This window comes from Vipera berus, assembly GCF_964194415.1.
Source record: "Vipera berus genome assembly, chromosome: 1".
NCBI classification, from domain to species: Eukaryota; Metazoa; Chordata; class Lepidosauria; order Squamata; family Viperidae; genus Vipera; species Vipera berus.
The window spans coordinates 43,265,895-43,286,622 of NC_138202.1; the positions used below are offsets into that span (position 1 = coordinate 43,265,895).

The window sequence follows — 20,728 nt, forward strand, 5'->3', positions numbered from 1 at the left end:
CAAGAAACAATGGTTGGAAACTGATCAAAGAGAGAAGCAACCTGGAATTAAGGAGAAACTTCCTGACAATGAAGACAATCAACCAGTGGAACACCTTGCCTCCAGAAATCATGTGTGCTCTGTCACTGGAGATTTTTAAGCAGAGATTAGAGTAGACAATTACCTTTCTGAGATGGCATAGGTTCTCCTGCTTGAGCAGGGGGCTGGCTGGACTAGAAGACCTCCACGGATTAATAATAATAATAAGTTGGAAGGGACCTTGGAGGTCATCTAGTCCAACCCCCTGCTCAGGCAGAAAACCCTATACCATTTCAGGCAAATGGCTGTCCAGTCTCTTCTTAAAAACCTCCAGTGTTGGAGCATTCACCACCTCTGGAGGCAGGTTGTTCCACTGGTTAATTGTTCTAACTGTCAGGAAGTTTCTCCTTAGTTCTAGGTTGCTTCTCTCCTTGACTACTTTCCATCCGTTGCTTCTTGTCCTGCTTTCAGGTGCTTTGGAGAATAGCTTGACTCCCTCTTCTTTGTGGCAGCCCCTGAGATATTGGAACACTGCTATTATGTCACCCCTCATTCTTCTCTTCATTAAACTACACATACCCAGTTCCAGCAACCGTTCCCTATCTCTATTCTATTCTCTATTCTCTATTCTCTTATTCATATTATGTTTTTCCTCATGACTTTTCAAATGTAAGGATTGTTATTTTTCCTGCCACCTGACAATTTTGAACCTTATATTAAATTCTTATCAATTGTTGCAATATTAATCAATCCTACTGCTACTACGGTGGGAAGGTAACAGCGTTCCATGCACCTTTGGCGTCTAGTCATGCTGGCCACATGACCACGGAGATGTCCTCGGACAAGCGCTGGCTCTTCGGCTTTGAAACGGAGATGAGCACCGGCCCCTAGAGTCGGAAACGACTAGCACGCATGTGCGGGGGAACCTTTACCTTTACCTTTACTGCTTCTTAAATGAAACTCTGAACACTGAAATCCCTCAAAAATAAAGTGCAGAAAATACATAGTGGATTGTCCCCTAACATAATTGTGCATACATATATGCCTGTAGCTTTAGGATAATACCTTGTCAGATACATAAATGAAGTGAAATCCACAACAGGTTATGATGTTTTATTTATATAAATTATGCATCTCAATACAGTGGGTGCAAAGGTGTCTTCATTCCTTGCTCAGCCAGTACAATCTATAGAATGGAGCCAGAGGACTTTTTAAAAGGTATCCAAGCAACATTTTGGAAGCATTCCAAGGAGAGGGGATTCCAGAGAATACTAATTGTGGGGGAAATAGGAGCAGGGAGGTGTGTGGGATATGTTCGCCCCCTTGATTTATTTGTAAAAATAATAAAGGTGGAATACAGACAAGCATAGTTAAACAGGTAAACGCCGAGATCTATACTGTAATGAGGTGGGAAGAATACATTGCTTAGGATGCTGTGAGAAGGGTGTCTCTGAGGAATAAGAGTGTCAAAAGGATGTTTTGCTTTTTGGCCTTTCTGGACCATTAAGAGACCCTCAGATGACAGCTAAAGGGAATGCTGAGAAGCATCTGGTGGAGTTACCTCCAATTCATCTGGGCTGGGCAGGGCTGTGGTGTGGTACTGACAAACAAAGCAGCTGATGTGCTGCTGCTGCTCCTCCTCCTCCTGATCAGTCACTGACAGCTCTACTTTGGGAGGAGGTTAGTCAGACAAGCCTCACTTAAACTCCGATGCAGAAGCTCCATTTCACAGGCATGAGAACTTTCACCATTCCCAGGGAAACTCGGCACTTTTCTCTAGGTGAGCATCAATTCATTTTCAGAAATAGGTGTGAAAACCAGCCAGCAGCAGCTCAATGCTCTGTAGGTGTGGGTCTCCCTAAATAGTGACATCTTGATTTCTGAACTTCTTTTAAGAAGTTGGAAATGGCTGGGATTAAATAGTGTACCGATAAATATGCTCTTGACTCCTAAAACATCAAACAGAGCTTCTTTTGAAATAACTCAGCTGAGTTTGTGTTCCTTATTTGAACTATAAGGGTGGGCAGCCAAAGTATTGAAATGGATGAATACTGTTAAGTGGACTTTATTCACGCGTACCAAATGATGGAACTTCATGCATATCTACCTGGATAGATTCCTGTTAAACTGAATGAAGCTTTGAATAGACATTGATGGGAGTGTGCTATAAAATCCTTATTTAGAAGATGACCTACCTGGGGTTTTATATTCGGAGGCAAGCATACATATTCCTAATGCTGCAATCATGGTTCGCACTCAGAGGAAAGTGGGCCTTTAAAGTGTTACTTTTTGCTTTGTATTTGATTTCATGTAATTGGAACTTTATTTTGTTCATTTTTGGGGTTTTAAAAATATGCTGCCTTGAACGCTCAGATTGAACAGAATGACAGGATGCTAAGTGACTAAGTGAGTGAGCAAGATGTCTGGTGTGTTAGAATTTTGGAATTCAAGGGAAGCTGAGTTACTTTGGAAAAATGTGCTCAGGCCTTTGCCAAACCTTAGGGGAAACATCAGAAGTTGTACAGCTACTGGGCCACACTCCCCAGCATGCCAACCAGAGCCACTGATAGAGCAACAGAAGAAGACACAGTTGGTAGAGCCTTAAGGAAGCCGAAACCTATTTCTCCACCCAATGAAAGGTCAAACATTGTTAAGAAGTCAATTTTGACTTAATAATGAAACTATTCAACAGCAGAACAGATAGTTCCCTGGAGCTATTTAAGCAAAGATGGGAACAGACTTGCAATGATTAAATCTGAATTAAGCAGATCATTTGGATCAAGAGATCTCTAGGGCAGAAAAATTATTTTTGCTCATTGCAGCAAAGTATAAGTTCAGATACTAACTCCCAGCCAATATTTTCTGACTATCTGAATTTTCCCTGCCTTAGCCATGAAAGCCAATTGGATGACTTTGGACCAGTCACTCTCCCTCTCTCAGCCCAACCCACCTCAAAGGGTTGTTGTTGTGAGGAAAATAGGAAGAGGAAGATGTGTTGGATAGGTTCATCATCTTGAGTTATAAGATGATATATATATATATGCAGAAATACAAATAAAAATAAATATGTTTCTCCTTTTTTAAATTGTGCTATTTCTCTATGTCAGTTAAACAATCAAGTGGAAGGACTCTGCGTGTATGTACATGCAAATTCAATATTTATATCCATTTTAGATCTTGATGGAGATCTATGTTTGTCAACATTACTGCTCACATGTCAGATCTAAAATGTGTGTCAGTAATGGGTGTTTGTTTTGCCTGAGTTGTAGATATCACTGTAGAGCTGGTCCTCCTGCTCAGACAAATTCCTCAGGCAAAAGTCCACTTACTAAACTATTTTTTTATATGATTCCTTTTTTTACCACAACACCCACGAGGGAGCTGAAGTAGTCATTTATTTGCAGTTTGTTCCATTGGACTGGAACAAATGTTTGCCAACTCAGTATTATATGCTATATGCTATATATAGTTTTAAGCCATGCCTATCCTTTCAACTTAAAACTTCCCATTGTTTTCAACTCCTAAGAGCTGCTTCCAGATGTGACACATTTCCTATAAGAAAAATGCTTGCGTGCAGGAAATAGCGTGGAAATAATGCCAACCTTCTGCGGGTGAATATTTAATGTTTAACCCCTTATGCTAGTAACATTAATATGCATGCCATGGGACAGCAGATTCATAATGACTGTATGGTATGCATACATTGTCACCATTTATATCATAAGCTATTAGCATGTCAAGTATAACAGAATCTTTGGTTTGGGTACTAAAAAAATTTCCGCAGTGAATAAACATCCCTTTAGAACTGTACAAAAGACACACATTGGTAGCATACAGGTAGTCCTCGACTTACAACAATTTGCTTAGTGACTGTTCAAAGTTACACAGCACTGAAAAAGTGACTTACGACAATTTTTTGTACTTATGACTATTGCAATATCCCCATGGTTATGTAATTTACATTTGGATGCTTGACAATCAATTCATGACGGTTGCAGTGTCCCGGGGTCATGTGATCCCCTTTAGCAACCTTCTGACAAGCAAAGTCAATGGGGAAACTAGAGTTGCTTAACAGTTGTGTTGCTAATTTAACAACTGCAGTGATTCACTTAACAAATATAAAGCCCTAGTAAGACCACACCTGGCATACTGCCAATTTTGGTCACCATATCACAAAAAAGATGTTGAGAGTTTGGAAAAAATTCAGAGCAGAGCAACTAAGATGAGGAAAGGCCTGGTGACTAAAACATATGAAGAATGGCTGCAGGACTTGGGTTTGGCTAGTCTAAAGAAAAGAAGAAATAAGGGAGACATGATAGAAATATTCCAGTATCTGAGGGGTTGCCACAAAGAAGAGGGGGTCACATTATTCACCAAAGCACCAGAAGGAAGGATGAGAAACAATGGTTGGAAACTGATCAAAGAGAGAAGCAACCTGGAATTAAGGAGAAACTTCCTGACAGTGAAGACAATTAACCAGTGGAATAGCTTGCCCCCAGAAATCGTGGACGCTCCATCACTGGAGATTTTTAAAAAGAGGCTAGACAGACACTTGTCTGAGATGGTATAGGTTCTCCTGCTTGAGCAGGGGGCTGGACTAGAAGACCTCCAAGGTCCCTTCCAGCTCTATTCTATTCTAAATGTAGCAAGAAAACTTGTAAAATGGGTCAAAACTCATTTAACAAATTTCTTACTTAGCAACATAAATTTTGGGCTTAATTGTGGTTGTAAGCTAGGACTACCTGTGCATGCAAGGACCTTCCAAAAATTCTTGTTCATTTCACACATACACACAAACATCCTAACCTCCTTCTTTTTTACACATAGCATCCTATGACAATATAATCCCCTCAAAAATTTGTCCGCTGAAGTCAGTGGCTGACAAACAGCAGTATATGGGAAATCCAAAATACAAGGATTTTTTAATTAATCAGAATTGCAGCCTTGAATAAAAAGGCTATCTTATCACTTTAAATGCTGACCATCTAGATGGGATCCTCTGTGAGTGAAGCCAGGATAATTGCCTATAAAATCTCTGTGTAGGTACAAGATCTCTGTAACTTAAACTCAGATGCTCAGAATGCAGACAGAAGGTCTGTTATCATGAAGCAGACAGATCAATTCCTTTACCTATTGAATTTCCTTTCCCCATCTTAAACAAATTCTGCCTGTCCATTAAAATATTTTAATGAGTTTATCTTCTTTAATATAAGCTACTGCTCAATAGCAATTGTGCCACTATGTATTAAAAATTTGACCAGCTATTTTGGCAGCTTTTTAGTATTTGTTGGTTTTGCTTTCCTAAAGAAAATGTTAAATTTCCATAGCTCTGTATCTCACTGCAGATATGGGGGTGCATCTTTGGGTTTCTCATTGAAGTTTGCACAATTTCTAGTAAATGCAAATGGATTTTCCATTTACTTGTGCCTAAGCTCTATTAAAGAGCTTTTAAAGGTTAGTCATTTTTGATTAATCACCGATTTTAATTCTCTAAAGAACTAACTTCCAATGACAGAAAACCAACAATCTATCGATGGATATTTTTTTATCATCCTAAGTATGGTGAAATATTTTCCTGGAAATGCTACAAGAGAAAATATGAAACATTAAAAAATGAAGGAGCTGTCCAGCAAGGCAAAGTTTAGCAGCTGTACTTATTCTACTTCCAGGGTTATCAAAGTGCTGGTCTTCCGAAGCTTAGGATAGCAAAGTTGTTTCATTAAAATTGGACATAGCTTCAAGGGGATTGAGTATCTTAAAGCCCTGTTCTTTAAAAAGCTAAATATTATGTGTACAACATCTGTAAATTCTCTTTCTCTTTCTTCCAGCAAAACATAATTGTGCATGCATGCTCATGTGGTCTGAGTACTTCATACACATTGTAAAGCACATCTTCTGAATGCTTAGCAGAGCCCTACCAAATTCTATATCTATATCATCTATATCTATATATCTGCAGTATATCTGTATATCTATAACTGTCTATATCTAGATATGCTATTGCTTATAATTAACAATATTTTAGAAAACTATAATTTTCACATTTTAAAACTACTAGATTATCCATTTGTATTATATCTTTTCATTCTTTTTTCATGTTCTCTCTTGTAATTGTTTATGATTTTTTCAAAATGTTCAGTTAAAAAAAATTGAACTTGGTTGCATTGGCACAAAAATCCAATAAATAAATTTATAGAAAACCTAACAGAAAATGGAACTTAACCCCCTTGGAATTTACTTTTGCTTCCCATTGAAAACAGGAGCTGGATCAGGACATGGGAGACCCAGTCTGGCCTTAGCCAGGGAAACTCAGTGTATGATTTTGGATCAGTCACATTCTTTCAGCTCAGCCTACTACATAAGGTTGTTGTGAAGAAAAAAAGTAGAAGGAATCCACTGTAGAATATAATGGGCTGCAAAAGAAAAGGCTAGATATGAAGCATAAAAGTATTGTTTAGAAAGACATCTGGCAAAATATTGGTAATAATTAATACAGTACTTCTGATGGATCATAATTACTGTTATGAGTAGAGTCTGTTTTCTCCGGATATCTGGGTTTCCCGTTGAGTGATTTAACGAGAAGGAAAAGAGGCACATTATGCCAGAAAAAAGCAAGATTTTTTAAAAGAAAATAATTATGTGCAATTTTTGTCTTCATAAGACATGGATCATATCTTTCAGCCATTTTATCTCAAACATGAAAGAGAATGTTTGAGCACTTTTAATGCTAAAATACTGCACTGCCCTAACATTTGCAAAGAATGCGAGTAATTGACAGTATTTTAATAATATCAGGAAACTTCCAGATATCTGGCTGAACACTAATTTTGCCCCTAGGTGATCTGCAGGAAACAGAAAGCTGCAGTTGAGAACCTCTGGTGTGATTTAGTAGAATTCTTGCTAATGCTCTTACACGCTGAGTAAATTTCAGGATTAGTCAATGTAATTGCACACTCTGTTTTTTTCTGAAACAGTATACAGTTTTGAGGCTGTAGAAGGTAGTGACCCTAAAAGTTTAGCAACAAGTATGCATATATCTGCACTCTCACTCTCACACATGCATACATGCATGCGCACACAGACACATAACGCACATAAAGAAATAAGTGAAGATTCCATTACATAAATTTCTGTCTCCAAAGACCTAAGCTTTTCAGGGTTTTGCTGAATTTGAAATGTTACACTATATTAAAATATGTGTATTATGAGTGAGCATCAAAAATGTTTTTGTTCTGGAATCCATCCTTTTGGACAAAGGCACTAAACAGCTCATACATTAGAAACTCTTCATTGGTTATTCAAAGTTTTGCAAAAGATGCTGTGATTTGTAAGATGTACAAGTTCATAGGAAAATCAGTCAGAAGAAAGAAAGGGACCTGATGATGTTGGTTTTTTTTTAGATAAGACCATATTCAAGGCAAGTGAAATCTCAAGATGATTAAGGAAAAGGTTTGAGGGAGGTTTTCTGTCTGCTGTTTTTTGCATATCTAAGATGCTTCCAAACTCATTGCCATTTCTATGTTGGACATAGCAAAATAGAAATACTGCACATGGTGGCACATGTATTACTTATGGCTTGTGTTTAATGCCGCACACTCTAAGAGCTGCCTTTGAAAACAATTAAACAATTTTAATTGTCTGAATTGAACCAGGATGCCTAATTGATTGCCCATAATTCCTGATATTTAATCCTAGTGTGCTGCTGCTACCAGCAGGTAACTTGTGACCATCAAAAGTAGATATGTAATTTTCCTGAACAGACTGCATGTATTGACAAAAATGTTCAGTCACAGTTCCTCATTAATAAATTGGGAATAATGCCAAGACCTTCCAGAAGTATTGCATGGACAAACACAGTAACAATTCTTTTCTATAGTGAGAGCTAAAATATTGTACCTTTTGATCAGCTGTAGTCCCAGTCCTATTTGTTGAGACAGAATTAGCAGGTGGTATGTACTTAAAGAGCTGTTCTTTTTGCGTGTTTACTAACTAGCTATATTTGGATATAATCCAAGATTCGTATTGCAAATTGCCAGCAGGCTTTATATCTATAAGAATAGAAACAACTAAGAAAATTATTGAGTTAAGCAGCACAATAGCATTTGAGTCCAGAGTAAACAGACTGAAGGGAGCTTATATTGATTCATGCATTGTCACATGATAGGTTAAAAAGGACAAGGTACAGTGAATATATGTGGTTAAATTGCCCATCACTATATAAGATATAGGCACAGAGTTAGTTCAAATTAAATATGACATTTGTGGGAACTAGCTCTTAGGTAATGATTTACTCAAAATTTTATAACAACATATGATGTCATATGTCTTTGTTGGAGTAAACCATCACAATTATATTCTGTTTTATTTGTATCATTCTATTTTATGCAGATCAGTAATAGTGAGTTTTTTCATATTTTTCAAAGGAGAGAGAAAAGAGCTATAGCATCACCTATATTGGATTTAACATTTACCAACAGGAAGCATGGTAAGTTAAACTGTAATGGTAGGGACCTTTGGAGAGCATGACCATGTAATCCTAGAACCCATCACTTTGGAGGTAAGAAAACTAAAGAAAGATTTCAAGAGATCTGACTTCAACAAGCAAAGAAAAAAAGTAGGAAAGATTCCCCAGGTGGAATCATAAGAGCAAAAAAGTTCAAGAGAGCTGCAAAATTCTGAAAAATGAGATAGTCAAGATCCATCAATACTAAAGGGGAAAAAATGGAAGGTGCTTGATAAAACTGGTTTGTTTGTACCAAGACCCTTCTGAAGAACTGAGAAACAAAAAGGACATTTTTTTTAAAATATAACAAAATATAACAAAAACAGAATATCAGGAAAGACACAGATCTGCATGGATGGGATCAGAAAAGCTAAGGTCAGCAGGAATTGAGGGTTTCTATAAATGCCAAAAGAAACAAAAAGTATTCTTTGGGTATCTCTAGAACAAAAAGAAGCAACAAGATGGGGAGGGGAAGAGAAAGGCAGACCTAAACAGTGAGGAATTGGTAAGAGAACACTTGGTAGCTTTGACCAGATGTATCACATCCCAGGGATTAAAGTAACTGGCCATGTCACATGTGAGCCAGTAATTGAAATATTTGAGAAATCCTGAAGCTCAGACTATGTGCCAAAGGACTAAGAAAGAGCCAAAGTTTTCACAACATTTTTAAAAAGTGGAGAAAACTACAGACAACTGTCAGCTTGGGATATGGGAAAATCTTGGGAAAACATAATTAATCACTTTATTTGCAAGCATTTAGAAATAAAAAGGGTATCAAAAGGCAGCATGGATCCATTAAAACAGATCAAGCCAGATAAATCTTATTGCTTTTGTGGGAAGAATCCAGAGAAAGAAATATTTTGGGAAATATTAAAAAGGCAGAATATATTTCCCCAAAGGATTTTAAAAGCAGAAACAACCCCCCTCCCCAAGTCTCTCTGCCCGAAACAGAAACCAGGTCTGTAGAAATGCAGATGTGATAATCTTGTCAGAAAGATTTGAGTCAGGAAGCTGGGATTAGAAAGAAAGGTCCCTAGAATCAACAATCCCTCACACCAAAAAATTCAACAGTCATCAGCCACAGCCCCAGGGAAGCAGGATATGACGTTTGGGACATAATAGGATTAACCCACCACCATCAGAATACCAGAAGGGCACACTAAGACACAGGTCAAAGTTCATGCCACAGGAACAACTCCAAACAAAAGCCCAAGAAAGTATAAAAACCCATTCCCTACTAGATGTGGTCACTTGTTTTCCAGAGCCATCTTTCTGTCTGGCTCTCCTCTTCAATAAACTACAACCTTCTTTCTAAAGCAGTCACCATGTTGTTTATTCCCAGCTTGGACTGGACTCTGATAAAGATTTTTCCTTCAACACGTTATTTGACGATATGACCAAATTAGTGCATCAAGGTAATGCTATGGATGTACAGAAAGTCCTAGGGTTCTGATGGCGATTAGGACCAGTATTTTTGCCATAGCTAAGCAATGTGGTTGTAAAACTCAATCTCACCTGACCAACGTCACTTAGCAATGACAATGCAGACAGTCCTGATTGCCGTTGTATCCCCAAGATGGGTGGGGCTCTAAGCAAGAAGTGGTAAAGTCCCGAGCAAGCAGTTCAGAGGTGCTTTTTTTCCCAGGAGGCAACTGGATTTTCTTGTGTTTCTTTTGAAGATGTTTCACTTCTCATCCAAGAAGCTTCTTCAGCTCTGATAGTGGGGAGTGGAACGATTTATTTTGCTTGCAAACAGATGGTCATTTGCATTCCTTTAGAGAGTCATTGGAACTATTTGGAAGTTTACCTGTGTCCTCAGGGTCACCTGAGTAGTGCAAATGTGTGTGGAGCCTTCTTGGCTGCAGGATGTTTTCTGCCCTTTGTCCCTTCATTGTTGAAAACAGGCACAAGCTGTTGGGGATGAGTCTGTGCTGTCTGAATTCCAAAGTGAAGTTCAAATGATTGTAGTAGTCTATAATATTTTCTGGAAATCCATTCATACTCTCTCACCATTCGAAGGGTGTTCATCCCAAAGTGCATAGCTAAATGTCTATGGAGATTCTCAGTCATCCATCCAGACTGAGAATCTCCATAGACCAGGCATGTCAAACTGCCAGTCCGTGGGCTGGATGCGTCACAATGAAACCGTGTTCACCCTGTTGCCAGCAATGGGGAAAAAGTCACGATATGTTGCGTGACATGATGTCACGAGTTTGACATGCCTGCCCTAGACAGTCCAGGGATGCCACAAAATACTGCTCATCAGTGCTTGAGATTTTACTGTCTGAGATATTAAGTTTGAATATTGAAAGATGAAACCATAGTGATAACTGGATGTACTGTATATCTTCTGTTATAAAAAGTTTAGACACTTGAAATATTTGTATAACCTATAGTCCTGATGTTTTACGCTTCTTGCAGTGCTGACTTGAAATATCTGTATTGTGCTTTCTCTGTTGTATAATTTGCTTGTGTAATTTTCAAGCTGCTTATATTAAAATAAGTTTAATGTGAGGTAACTTGTTGTTCCTATTCTCTCTGCTTGAGGTGGTTCAGCTGTTGTTGGCTGTAGCCCAGTTCTCTTTTTAGTTGGTTTCCTGTTTAACATTGGTTATTTAATTGCATGTTGGGAGTGCAGCAGTCAGTGTTTGAGCCTGTGCCTGGTAACATTCTGGTTTTGTTTAAAATAACTTGTACAAATATAATATAAGCCCCACTTTGTTTCGAATAAAACTCGTATTTGGCAAAATCAACAACAGGCTTGGGGGAAGAATAAAAAAATATTTAATAGCTAGGAGAATAATTGTATTTATCTCTCATTTTTACAACGACTTATGAGGATAGGTTATAGCGACAGGTCAACTAGAACTCTAGCTATGTAATGCTCCATTAAAGCTACATAGCAACTGGGTCATGGTTAACAATGATTTCCATTATATTAACTTCTGGTGATAATCAATTTATTGAAAAACTATTCACTGGAATAAATGCTCTCTTTCTTTATCATTGTGCTTAGTCTTGTTTTCCACATCTGCTCTTTGGGATCATATATAAACCTTTAGCCTGTACTAGTCTATTGATCCATACAGAAACATCAATAAATATCTGAAGTACCACTTTAGAATTTCAAACATTTTTAGAGATTTCTCAGAAATTAAACTTCGTAGATTCTGCTGAAATAAGATGTATGCTGTCACGTTATTCACTTTCATTTTATTGGTTTGGTATTATTTATGTGGTATCATACCATAGAGTTCCTGAAATATTATACTCAGCAAGGTTTTAATTGTCAGCCAGTCAGTTACAATCAACAGGAGCCTTTATATTAAACTTTGTTACATATGAATTGCATATTTTAGATTTAATAGGAAATGTGTTTTGGTTGCATTCAAGATTTAGCCATTGTGATTTTAGAAAAGGAAAATACATTATTAATGGAATCATTAATGGGGAACTGTACCCTAAATATATGTAATGTTCCTACATCGTTTAGATGAAAAAGCTGTTTTACAAATTATAGCCATAACTTTCATATGAATATGCACTTTGATTAAAAGGAAACCAAGCAGACACAGAAATTCCAAGTGTAAATAAGTTCAGGCCTCTTCTTGATGTAGTGAGTAATAAGTGTCCTCTTTAAGGGGGAAATTGTGCATTGATGAGTAATTAGCCTATTGTTTATGTCTCATTTAAATATATCAGTCCCGTTTAAAATGGCAATTTTCAGAATAAACCTGTGTACAATTTCCCCCTTAAAGAGGACACATATTACTCACTAATGTATTATTGCTGTGCAACCCAGTATTCAAATACCAACTACCATACAATATAAGTTCTTCATATGTCTGAAAAGGTTTCATTTTTTAAAAAAAATGTAAAAAGTTTAAGATAAACAGCATTTGGAAAATTGGAAAGGAAATACTGAAGCCAAAAAAACCCCAAAAAAACACCACCTCTCCTCTGCACTCTGGTCCGTTCTCTTTTCTAGGATACAGACATAGTAGACAAATCAAGGCATGTTGTGATTTCAGACAAAATGTTTGCCCTAACAATCAAATTAAAATCCGGTGAGAGGCTAAACCAGGCAAAGGTGAATTGTGAATACAGTACTGAAACATCCCTGTCAATATAGATGCCAGACGGGATCTGAGATTGGATATACATCTTCACCCAGGCACGGGCTTTAGCACATATGCTGAAGAGTCCTTCAATTCCTCCCCTCCTAAGTAGGCAAACTGTTGTTTTGTTTTGTTTTAAAAAGAAAAGGGCAACAAAAATAGTACTCTGGGAAAACGGCAAAATGTAGCTGTACTTCAGCTGTTAAAGCAAATGTAGTGTATGGTCTCCCCAACAGCTCTGATAATTAGTTAGAATTATTGCCATTATTGTCAGGGAAGGTCCAGGAAAAAGAAGCAGAGAATTTTGCTTTCAAATTTGACAAAATTGCATGCATTTCTATAAACCAGGTTTCACATACGTATAATATGTTAAAAAAAGCTTTATTTTGTTCATCTTTTATGAGATTAATTGATTTCCAGAAGGGGGAAGGAAGATCTCAAATTTTAAATAGACACGTATAAGCTACAGGTTAGGGTCAACCAGAGAAGTTGTTATTATTTCTCTGATGTTTACCTTTTTCCTGCAAGTAAAGTCACACAAGTCACAAGAACCCTATATCTCCCATACACCAGACAGAGGGGGATATTTTTACATGAGTGACTTCTTGGAAGATACTGTAAGTATTAGTAGCAGGAACTATCAAAGGCAAGGAAACAAGGCCAGGGTTATGTAGAACAAGATGTCTTTTGGGAAGAGGTTTGAGATCGCCAGTCTTTTACTCTATTGGCTTAGCCACATTATGTTTTCTCTGAACTGGTGCCCTTCACATACCATTGAAATTATTGTAGCTGACCTACAACACATCAAAAGAATACCATACTGGGAAAAAGTCCCAGTATAGTATAGAAGTGAAATAACTACAATATTTTGGTATGATGTTTGTGAAACTTCATAGTAATCTGAACGCATTAATACTTTGTGATTTTAGACAATGTCATTGACAAAAAATGAGAATGTTATGTCCTGTTGCCTCTCACGGTTGTTTCCTGACATTGAGATTTGGAAAAATAATACACAAGTATTGCCCTGCAGTCCAGTCTGTTAACAATAGAAACAATGTCCAGCCTTTTTATGTTCCTTTCCCTTTGAACCAATGCTTTGCTTATTTAAAAAAAAAGGTTTTCCCTTTTCCCCCTTGGAGGCTCTTTAGGGATTTTTTAAAGTTCACTAGGAAGATGTTAACTTCTACTGACCAAACTGAAGACATCAAAGTGGTCCTCTTTCCATAGCACACTTAACAACTGGGTTAATGGTATGTGTCTGTGGTAGAATTAGTTTGTTATGGGAACATCAAAAAGGGTCAGGTGACCTGACAAACTATATATACAAGTTCTTTATAGAATTAAGCAAATTCTACTCCTTTAGCCATGCCATGGGAACATCAAAACTCAGTCAATCTAATCCTCCAAGAAAAAGAGTTGGAATGGAAGAAGAACTTAAAAAACAACCCCTCATTATGGAATTCACTAAGAAGGCCTTAGTAGTACAAAACCACTTCCCAATCCCTGATTAATAGCACCAATTCAGCCTAGTGCTGACTACTTAACCAACGGGGACAGGACTAGTGATGCAATGCAGTATTGCCAGTACTTCCTGATACAAAAAGTCAGTATAGTTGGAGCAGGAATGTCTTGGATTAAGTGATCTCTGTTTCTGTGTCTCTCTCCCACCCCTGCCCCCCTCTGTGTTCATGTCAGTTATGACTCCTGATGACTGTTTGGACAAAGTCTGAGAGTCTAGCTCAAAGTTGCCCAGCTGGCTTCATGTTGAAAGCAAGACTAGGATACAGGGTCTTCCACTCTGTAGCCTAGTGGGCTAACCATCACACCAGACTGGCTATCTTATATAAGTGAATAGGAAGCACATTTTTTAACAAAGGAAAAATGTTTGATTCACTGAATGCAATTCTGTGCTAGCAGAACCATCAATAAGGGCATTTGATGGGGTTAGTGGCTGATTGGGATAAGTGGGTTTTGGGAACAGCGCCAATGATCCATCAACTCTCCCCCGGCATATTTCCTACCTCCAGAAAATCATATTTGCCCCTTTCAAATATGGATGTTTTTTCACTGGAAACCTCAACCAAGTGTGAATGAGGGAGACAGAAACAATTTTTCCCCATGGGAGGAATTCTTTCTTACGCTTTCTGTGCACTTGCACAGTATTCAGTTTTAGCAATGGAAATCTATCTAAAACTAGACAACAGCATCTGCATGAGAGCATTAAACTTCACATTTTTCCCTCCTCTGGGATTTATCCTTTCTTGACATTCTTGGAGCAGCTACATCCTGACATTTGTATTTGGACTGTTTACATTTTCTTTTTTCTTCACTCTTTCCCTCAGTATGGGCCCAAAGGCCTTTTGTAATGGAGGCTTAAGCCCAGTGCCCCCATGATCTACAGCCACTCTGAAAGGCATCTCCACATCATACATCAACTTGCTAGCATGACAGCAACCCCCTTGAAAGCATTTGCCCAGGTTTACTACCAGACCATGTGGTAGTAAAGTTCCCATACCCAAAGACTGTTCCTTACTTTTTTCAGTTGATATTTCCTCACAACCATCCCCACAGAGTAACCTTACAGAAGTTGTGAGGGTTTTTGTTGTTTGTTTTTGGCAAATCTGTAGCTAACTATAGTAAAATATGTGGACCTTGGAGAAAAAGTTATTTTTGTTAGTATATGATTCATTTGGAGTTTGGGCTGCTATTAACATTCTTTGCTTTGGGCACCAGGTGAAGGGCTTGGATTTTTGACCTGTATTGAAAGTTAACAGCCATTAGACTGGCTGTGTTCCTGATGAACATCTGGTTTTATTTAATCCTTATATTACAGTGATTGCTGTTATAATCTTTGAAAGAATTATCTACTTTGTTACATTTATTGTTTCATCTTAGGCATTTTGTAGCTATCAACACATTTCAAATTCATTTATGAGTTGACAGGTTATAGATATGTTAATAGATTAAACAAACAATTATGTATTTTTTAAAAGAGACTCCAGTAAATTAGGCAGAAACTTTGAATCCCAGAGAGTAATAACTAATGGCAAAATCCTTGTACTTTGAAGGACTCATTTTGGAGGTGGCTAGTAAATTAGTAGAAGATCCAACCTCCATCCTGTGTACATTATTTATTATTTATTTATTTATTTATTTATTTATTTATTTATTTATTTATTTATTTAAATTTAATTTAATTTGTATACCGCCCTTCTCCCGAAGGACTCAGGGCGGTGAACAGGGCAATAAATACTAAAATACAAAAGTACAAAAATTAAGAAGAGATTAAACCATGATGCCCAATAAAACAGATAAATACATAAAAACATAATAAAATCCCAAAACCCATCAGACCAGGCCGGCTTGTTCAAACAAATAGGTCTTTAGATCACGTCGGAAGGAGCGAAGGTCGGGGGCCATCCGGAGCTCTACCGGTAAACGGTTCCACAGATCAGGAACGCCCTCCCCCTGGGGGCCACCAGTCGACACTCTCTGACCGGTGGCACCCTGAGGAGGCCCTCTCTGTGGGAGCGGACTGGGCGGAGGGAAGTTGACGCCGGCAGCAGGTGCTCCCTAAGATACTCCGGACCCATGCCATGTAGGGCTTTAAAGGTCATTACCAGCACCTTGAATCTCACCCGGAAGACAACTGGTGTACATATTGATTATTGGCTTTATTAATGTTTTAATTTTGATGCCCAATGATTTAATCTTTTGATACTTTGTTTTATATTATTAAGAAAACACTGTAATCCACCCAGAATTGCTTGATAGTAAGATAGGTAACATATACAATTAATTAATTAATAAACAGTAATATACATAATAATAACTGGCACAATTATATATAGTATATCTCAGAAATCTCCAGTAAAAGAACTATAGCATACAAGCCATCAAAATCACTGCAAAGCATTTTAAGTAAAACCACAGATCATGGACCAAAGATAGAGCAGGAGTTATTTACAAAATGAAATGCATGAATTGTGAACATCAAATAACAGAACAAATTCAGGAGTATGATGAGTAGTTAGAAGATACGACAGAATCTCATTAATTTCATTGTGCACAGACAAGTTCAACTATACAGTAAATTTGCCTCAGAAGTAACTGAAACTCTAATTTGGGCCAAGTACAAGAATGCATAAAAATTCCTAATAGACTGGCACTCTAATAAATTATCAACCAACAAACACATAAACCTAGACCCAACCACTGACTATTTCAATAAAATAGCCAAAAGTCAATTTGATAAGATGTTAAAAACATAAAATCACCACATCCCTTATCGTACAATTATTAGCCAACACTCAGATAAAGAAAAGGAGACAACCTATCAGTGAAGCAAAAACTAGACAATGAAGTATTAATTACATAGAAAACAAAAACACCTAACAGTAGAACCCACCCAATCATATATAAGTCCAGTAGGACAAGTAAATATATATTTCACACCTAATCAGAAGACTTCAGTTCGCCAAGATCATCGTACTGAATATGTTACCAAGATAGACAGTGAAACATCTGCAAAAATAAAAACAGTCAGAACTCTTACAGTTTCATTCAAATCCTGAACTAAATATATTCTCCACAATGGTATCTGAACATTTGTGTTATATTTAAAAAGGCAGTGATATCCTTGGTTGAGCTCAGCTCCTAATGACTTTATCCGTGTACTTTTCTGGGGTCACATTTTAAAAGTTGCTTGCCACTATCTTCTTCCAAGAAGTTTTTTGTAACTTAATCAAGAACTCTTAGAATTCCCAGGGTTTCATCCAAGTATCAAGCAGGTAGTATACAGACTAAGTTTCTATAATACAGTAACAACATGCTAGTGAATTACAATTTAGCCTGATGTGGCATGTACTGTAAATTTGGTCACTATAACTTATTGCTCAGTATCAATGACCAAGTTGACTTTATGTAGAATCAATTCCACTGTTGATCATTATTTCCTGTTTTTTTAGTTATGGGTAGTTGTTCCAGGTTTGTATATTGTTTTTAACTTGTATTTATTGGATTGTTCTCAAATACTTTGGTCACCTAATGAGAAGGAAGGACTCACTGGAGAAGAGCCTAATGCTGGGAAAGATTGAGGGCAATAGAAGAAGGGGACGAGAGAGAATGAGGTTGCTGGATGGAGTCACTGAAGCAGTAGGCGTGAGCATAAATGGACCCCAGAAGATGGTAGAGGACAGGAAGGCCTGGAGGAACATTGTCCATGGCGTCGCGATGGTTGGACACGACTTCGCAACTAACAACAATTGGATTGTTTTTAATTTGTTGTGAGCTACCCAGAGTTGCTTAGATGAGATGGGCCACCATACAAGTAGAATAACAGAACTCCAGTATTTATGTTCCTCAAAGTCTGCCTCTATGGAAATTTCCTTTCATATCCCAACTATCCTACAAGCAAACTTGATTGAGATAGAAAATTAATCTGGGGACACCCAGTGAGTCCCATGGCTAGGACTCTCAGATTTGGTCTGCAAATACTAATGATAAGACAGCAAAGAGAGCTTTTTGTTGCCATTTAGTGAGCATCACATCTTGGAACCCCTGTTCTGATAGCCTTACTATGGATAAGGGTGAACGTATACTCTATCTTTCTAGTCTTAGGCCGCCACTCTGTCCCTCCTCCCCTCAGCACAAAGTGACAAAACAGGTTTAATTAAGTAAACTTAATCACAAGTGAGGATATTATGAGTTGTTCAATAAACCATTACTTGCTATATGGGGCTGGTCACTAAATTCAAGAATTTTAGGTATTGGAGTATAGCCTTTGTGTTCCTGAATTACGAAAAAAACTGATTTATTGTTGAATTTAATAAGGATTGTTTTATGACTTTTTTTCCTTGCAGGTGATTACAAGTACTGATAATGATATAAAGCAAATATAGAAATAGTGAAATGGCAGAATAAAGAATACCTCCACTGAGCTAGCAGACTGAAGAACATGGAGAGTCTTCCAGAAGAGGTGATGGTCAATAACACTCAGAACTGCATCACTGATCATAGCATACATCAGATGTTATCACCTGTGATATACATACTTGTCTTTGTAGTAGGACTCCCAGCCAATTGTCTCTCATTGTACTATGCGTACTTGCAAGTTAAGGTCAAGAATGAACTAGGAATATACCTTTGCAATCTAACCATAGCAGATCTACTTTACATTTTCTCTCTACCTTTTTGGCTGCAGTATGTTTTGCAGCATGACAACTGGACTTACAATGAACTCGTATGCAAAATTTGTGGCATCCTCCTTTATGAAAACATTTATATCAGTGTGGGTTTTCTCTGCTGTATCTCCATTGACCGTTACCTTGCAGTGGTGCATCCTTTTCGTTTCCAACAGTGTCGTACAATGAAGGCTGCTGTGGTGGTGAGCACTGTCATCTGGACTAAAGAAATTGTGACTTGTTGCGTGGTTTTTAGACATGGAGAAGTGAGTAAAGACTCGGAGAGCCATGTAGTGTGCTTTGAGCATTATCCCATAAAAAGCTGGGAACATAACATAAACTTTTACCGTTTTACAGCTGGTTTCCTATTTCCATTTTGCCTCCTTATTTTTTCCTACTATGGAATTCTACGTGTTGTCCGGAAGAGTCACGGTACTCAGAAAAAGAGGAAAATTCAAATTAAACGCCTAGTTTCAAGCACAATCTTAATTTTCTTAATTTGCTTTGGACCATATCATGTTCTTTTGTTAATACGCAGCCTATTTGAGAACAGCTGTGAATTTGCTGCCAGAATCTTTAACGTCTATCATATTTCTCTTTTGTTGACCACTTTTAATTGTGTTGCAGATCCCATACTATATTGCTTTTCAAGTGAAAATACCTACCAGGATTTTGCCAAAATAGGAAGATCTTGTTTAAAATGCCTAAGATGTATTTCAACAGAAAAGAATGAGTCCTATCCATTAAATACTCCAGTAACCATGAAAAAGGACAGTGAACAAGATGATCTGAACACAGGATTTATTAAATGAACTCTATGTTATTCTTAAAATAGAAGAAGTACGACAGTCTTTCTCACCCAAATAGTGATATAAACTCTCTATGTGTGGATTTGCTCACCTCACTTTTTTACATCTAAGTATAGATATGAGAATCATTACAGCCTGTAAAATGGTTCATAATTTAAAAATACAGTTAAATCTGCTATACTGGCATTCTTTCCATGTGGGGAGTTCCTTGCTTCCTTTAAAAAAATCAGCTTCATTCAATTCAGAACTTCACCCCAATGTGTTAGTTATGCAAAATATATTTGAAGTTTATAAGCTATTCAGATGCATACTCTTTGGATAAAAATAATATTCTATATTTAAATATTGTATTCTTGGAAAGTAGATGTCAAAACATATTTTTATAATCACGTGTTAAGTCTACCAACTAGCGTGGGTCACAGGGTCTGAAATTATTCAAATCCCTTCTACCATAAGAGGTAAACATTTACATGGTTCACATATTGTGCTAAGCAGCTGGTATGTTTTCGAAAACTAGCCATACCAATTTTTATTCCAGCATCTTGTGAAAACCAAGCTTATGCGGTTGGTTTATAGTTAGGAGTGTCATGCAAATCACACAACTAGGTTAATTTTTAATAATCCACAACTAAGTCAATTATTAGTAGCCTAATATAAACATAATACAGTGTATTTGATTTCAGCTCAGTATATTATATGAATACACATACAATACTGTGGTTTATTCCTGACCAATACTGGAACTCAAGTCAACTGAAGCTTACTTAAAAACTACCTTAAACAAATAATGCCATAGCAAGATATGTGGAAAAATAATTAAATGCCCGTCTTTAGAGGCATTTAAGAAAAATAAAGAAAAAATAGTATTTATTTACAATTAGTGTTATTTCTTCATTATACTATTAATGCAAAATAAACAGCAAAACTTTTTGTAACATTTGTACCTATCCTTTGGACTACGTGTAAGGAATTAATCTGATAACTGCCAAACCAGCTGTAGCAGTAATCTTATGTTTGTAAATGAACTAAAATGTTACAGTTGTTAATTCAAACACTTCAGTCATGTTTAGATCAGAATTATTGTTGATTTCTCAA

At 37.2% G+C, this 20,728-nt stretch overlaps 1 protein-coding gene across 1 annotated transcript; it reads left to right on the forward strand.

Annotated features, from left to right (window-relative positions):
* The first annotated feature begins 1,775 nt into the window (after positions 1–1,775).
* GPR68 (G protein-coupled receptor 68) lies at positions 1,776–20,425 on the forward strand. The gene is made up of 2 exons (XM_081315016.1): positions 1,776–1,798; positions 18,504–20,425. The coding sequence occupies exon 2, from the start codon at positions 18,599–18,601 to the stop codon at positions 19,634–19,636; it is 1,038 nt and encodes a 345-aa protein (XP_081171142.1). The 5' UTR covers positions 1,776–1,798; positions 18,504–18,598; the 3' UTR covers positions 19,637–20,425.
* Positions 20,426–20,728: the final 303 nt, after the last annotated feature.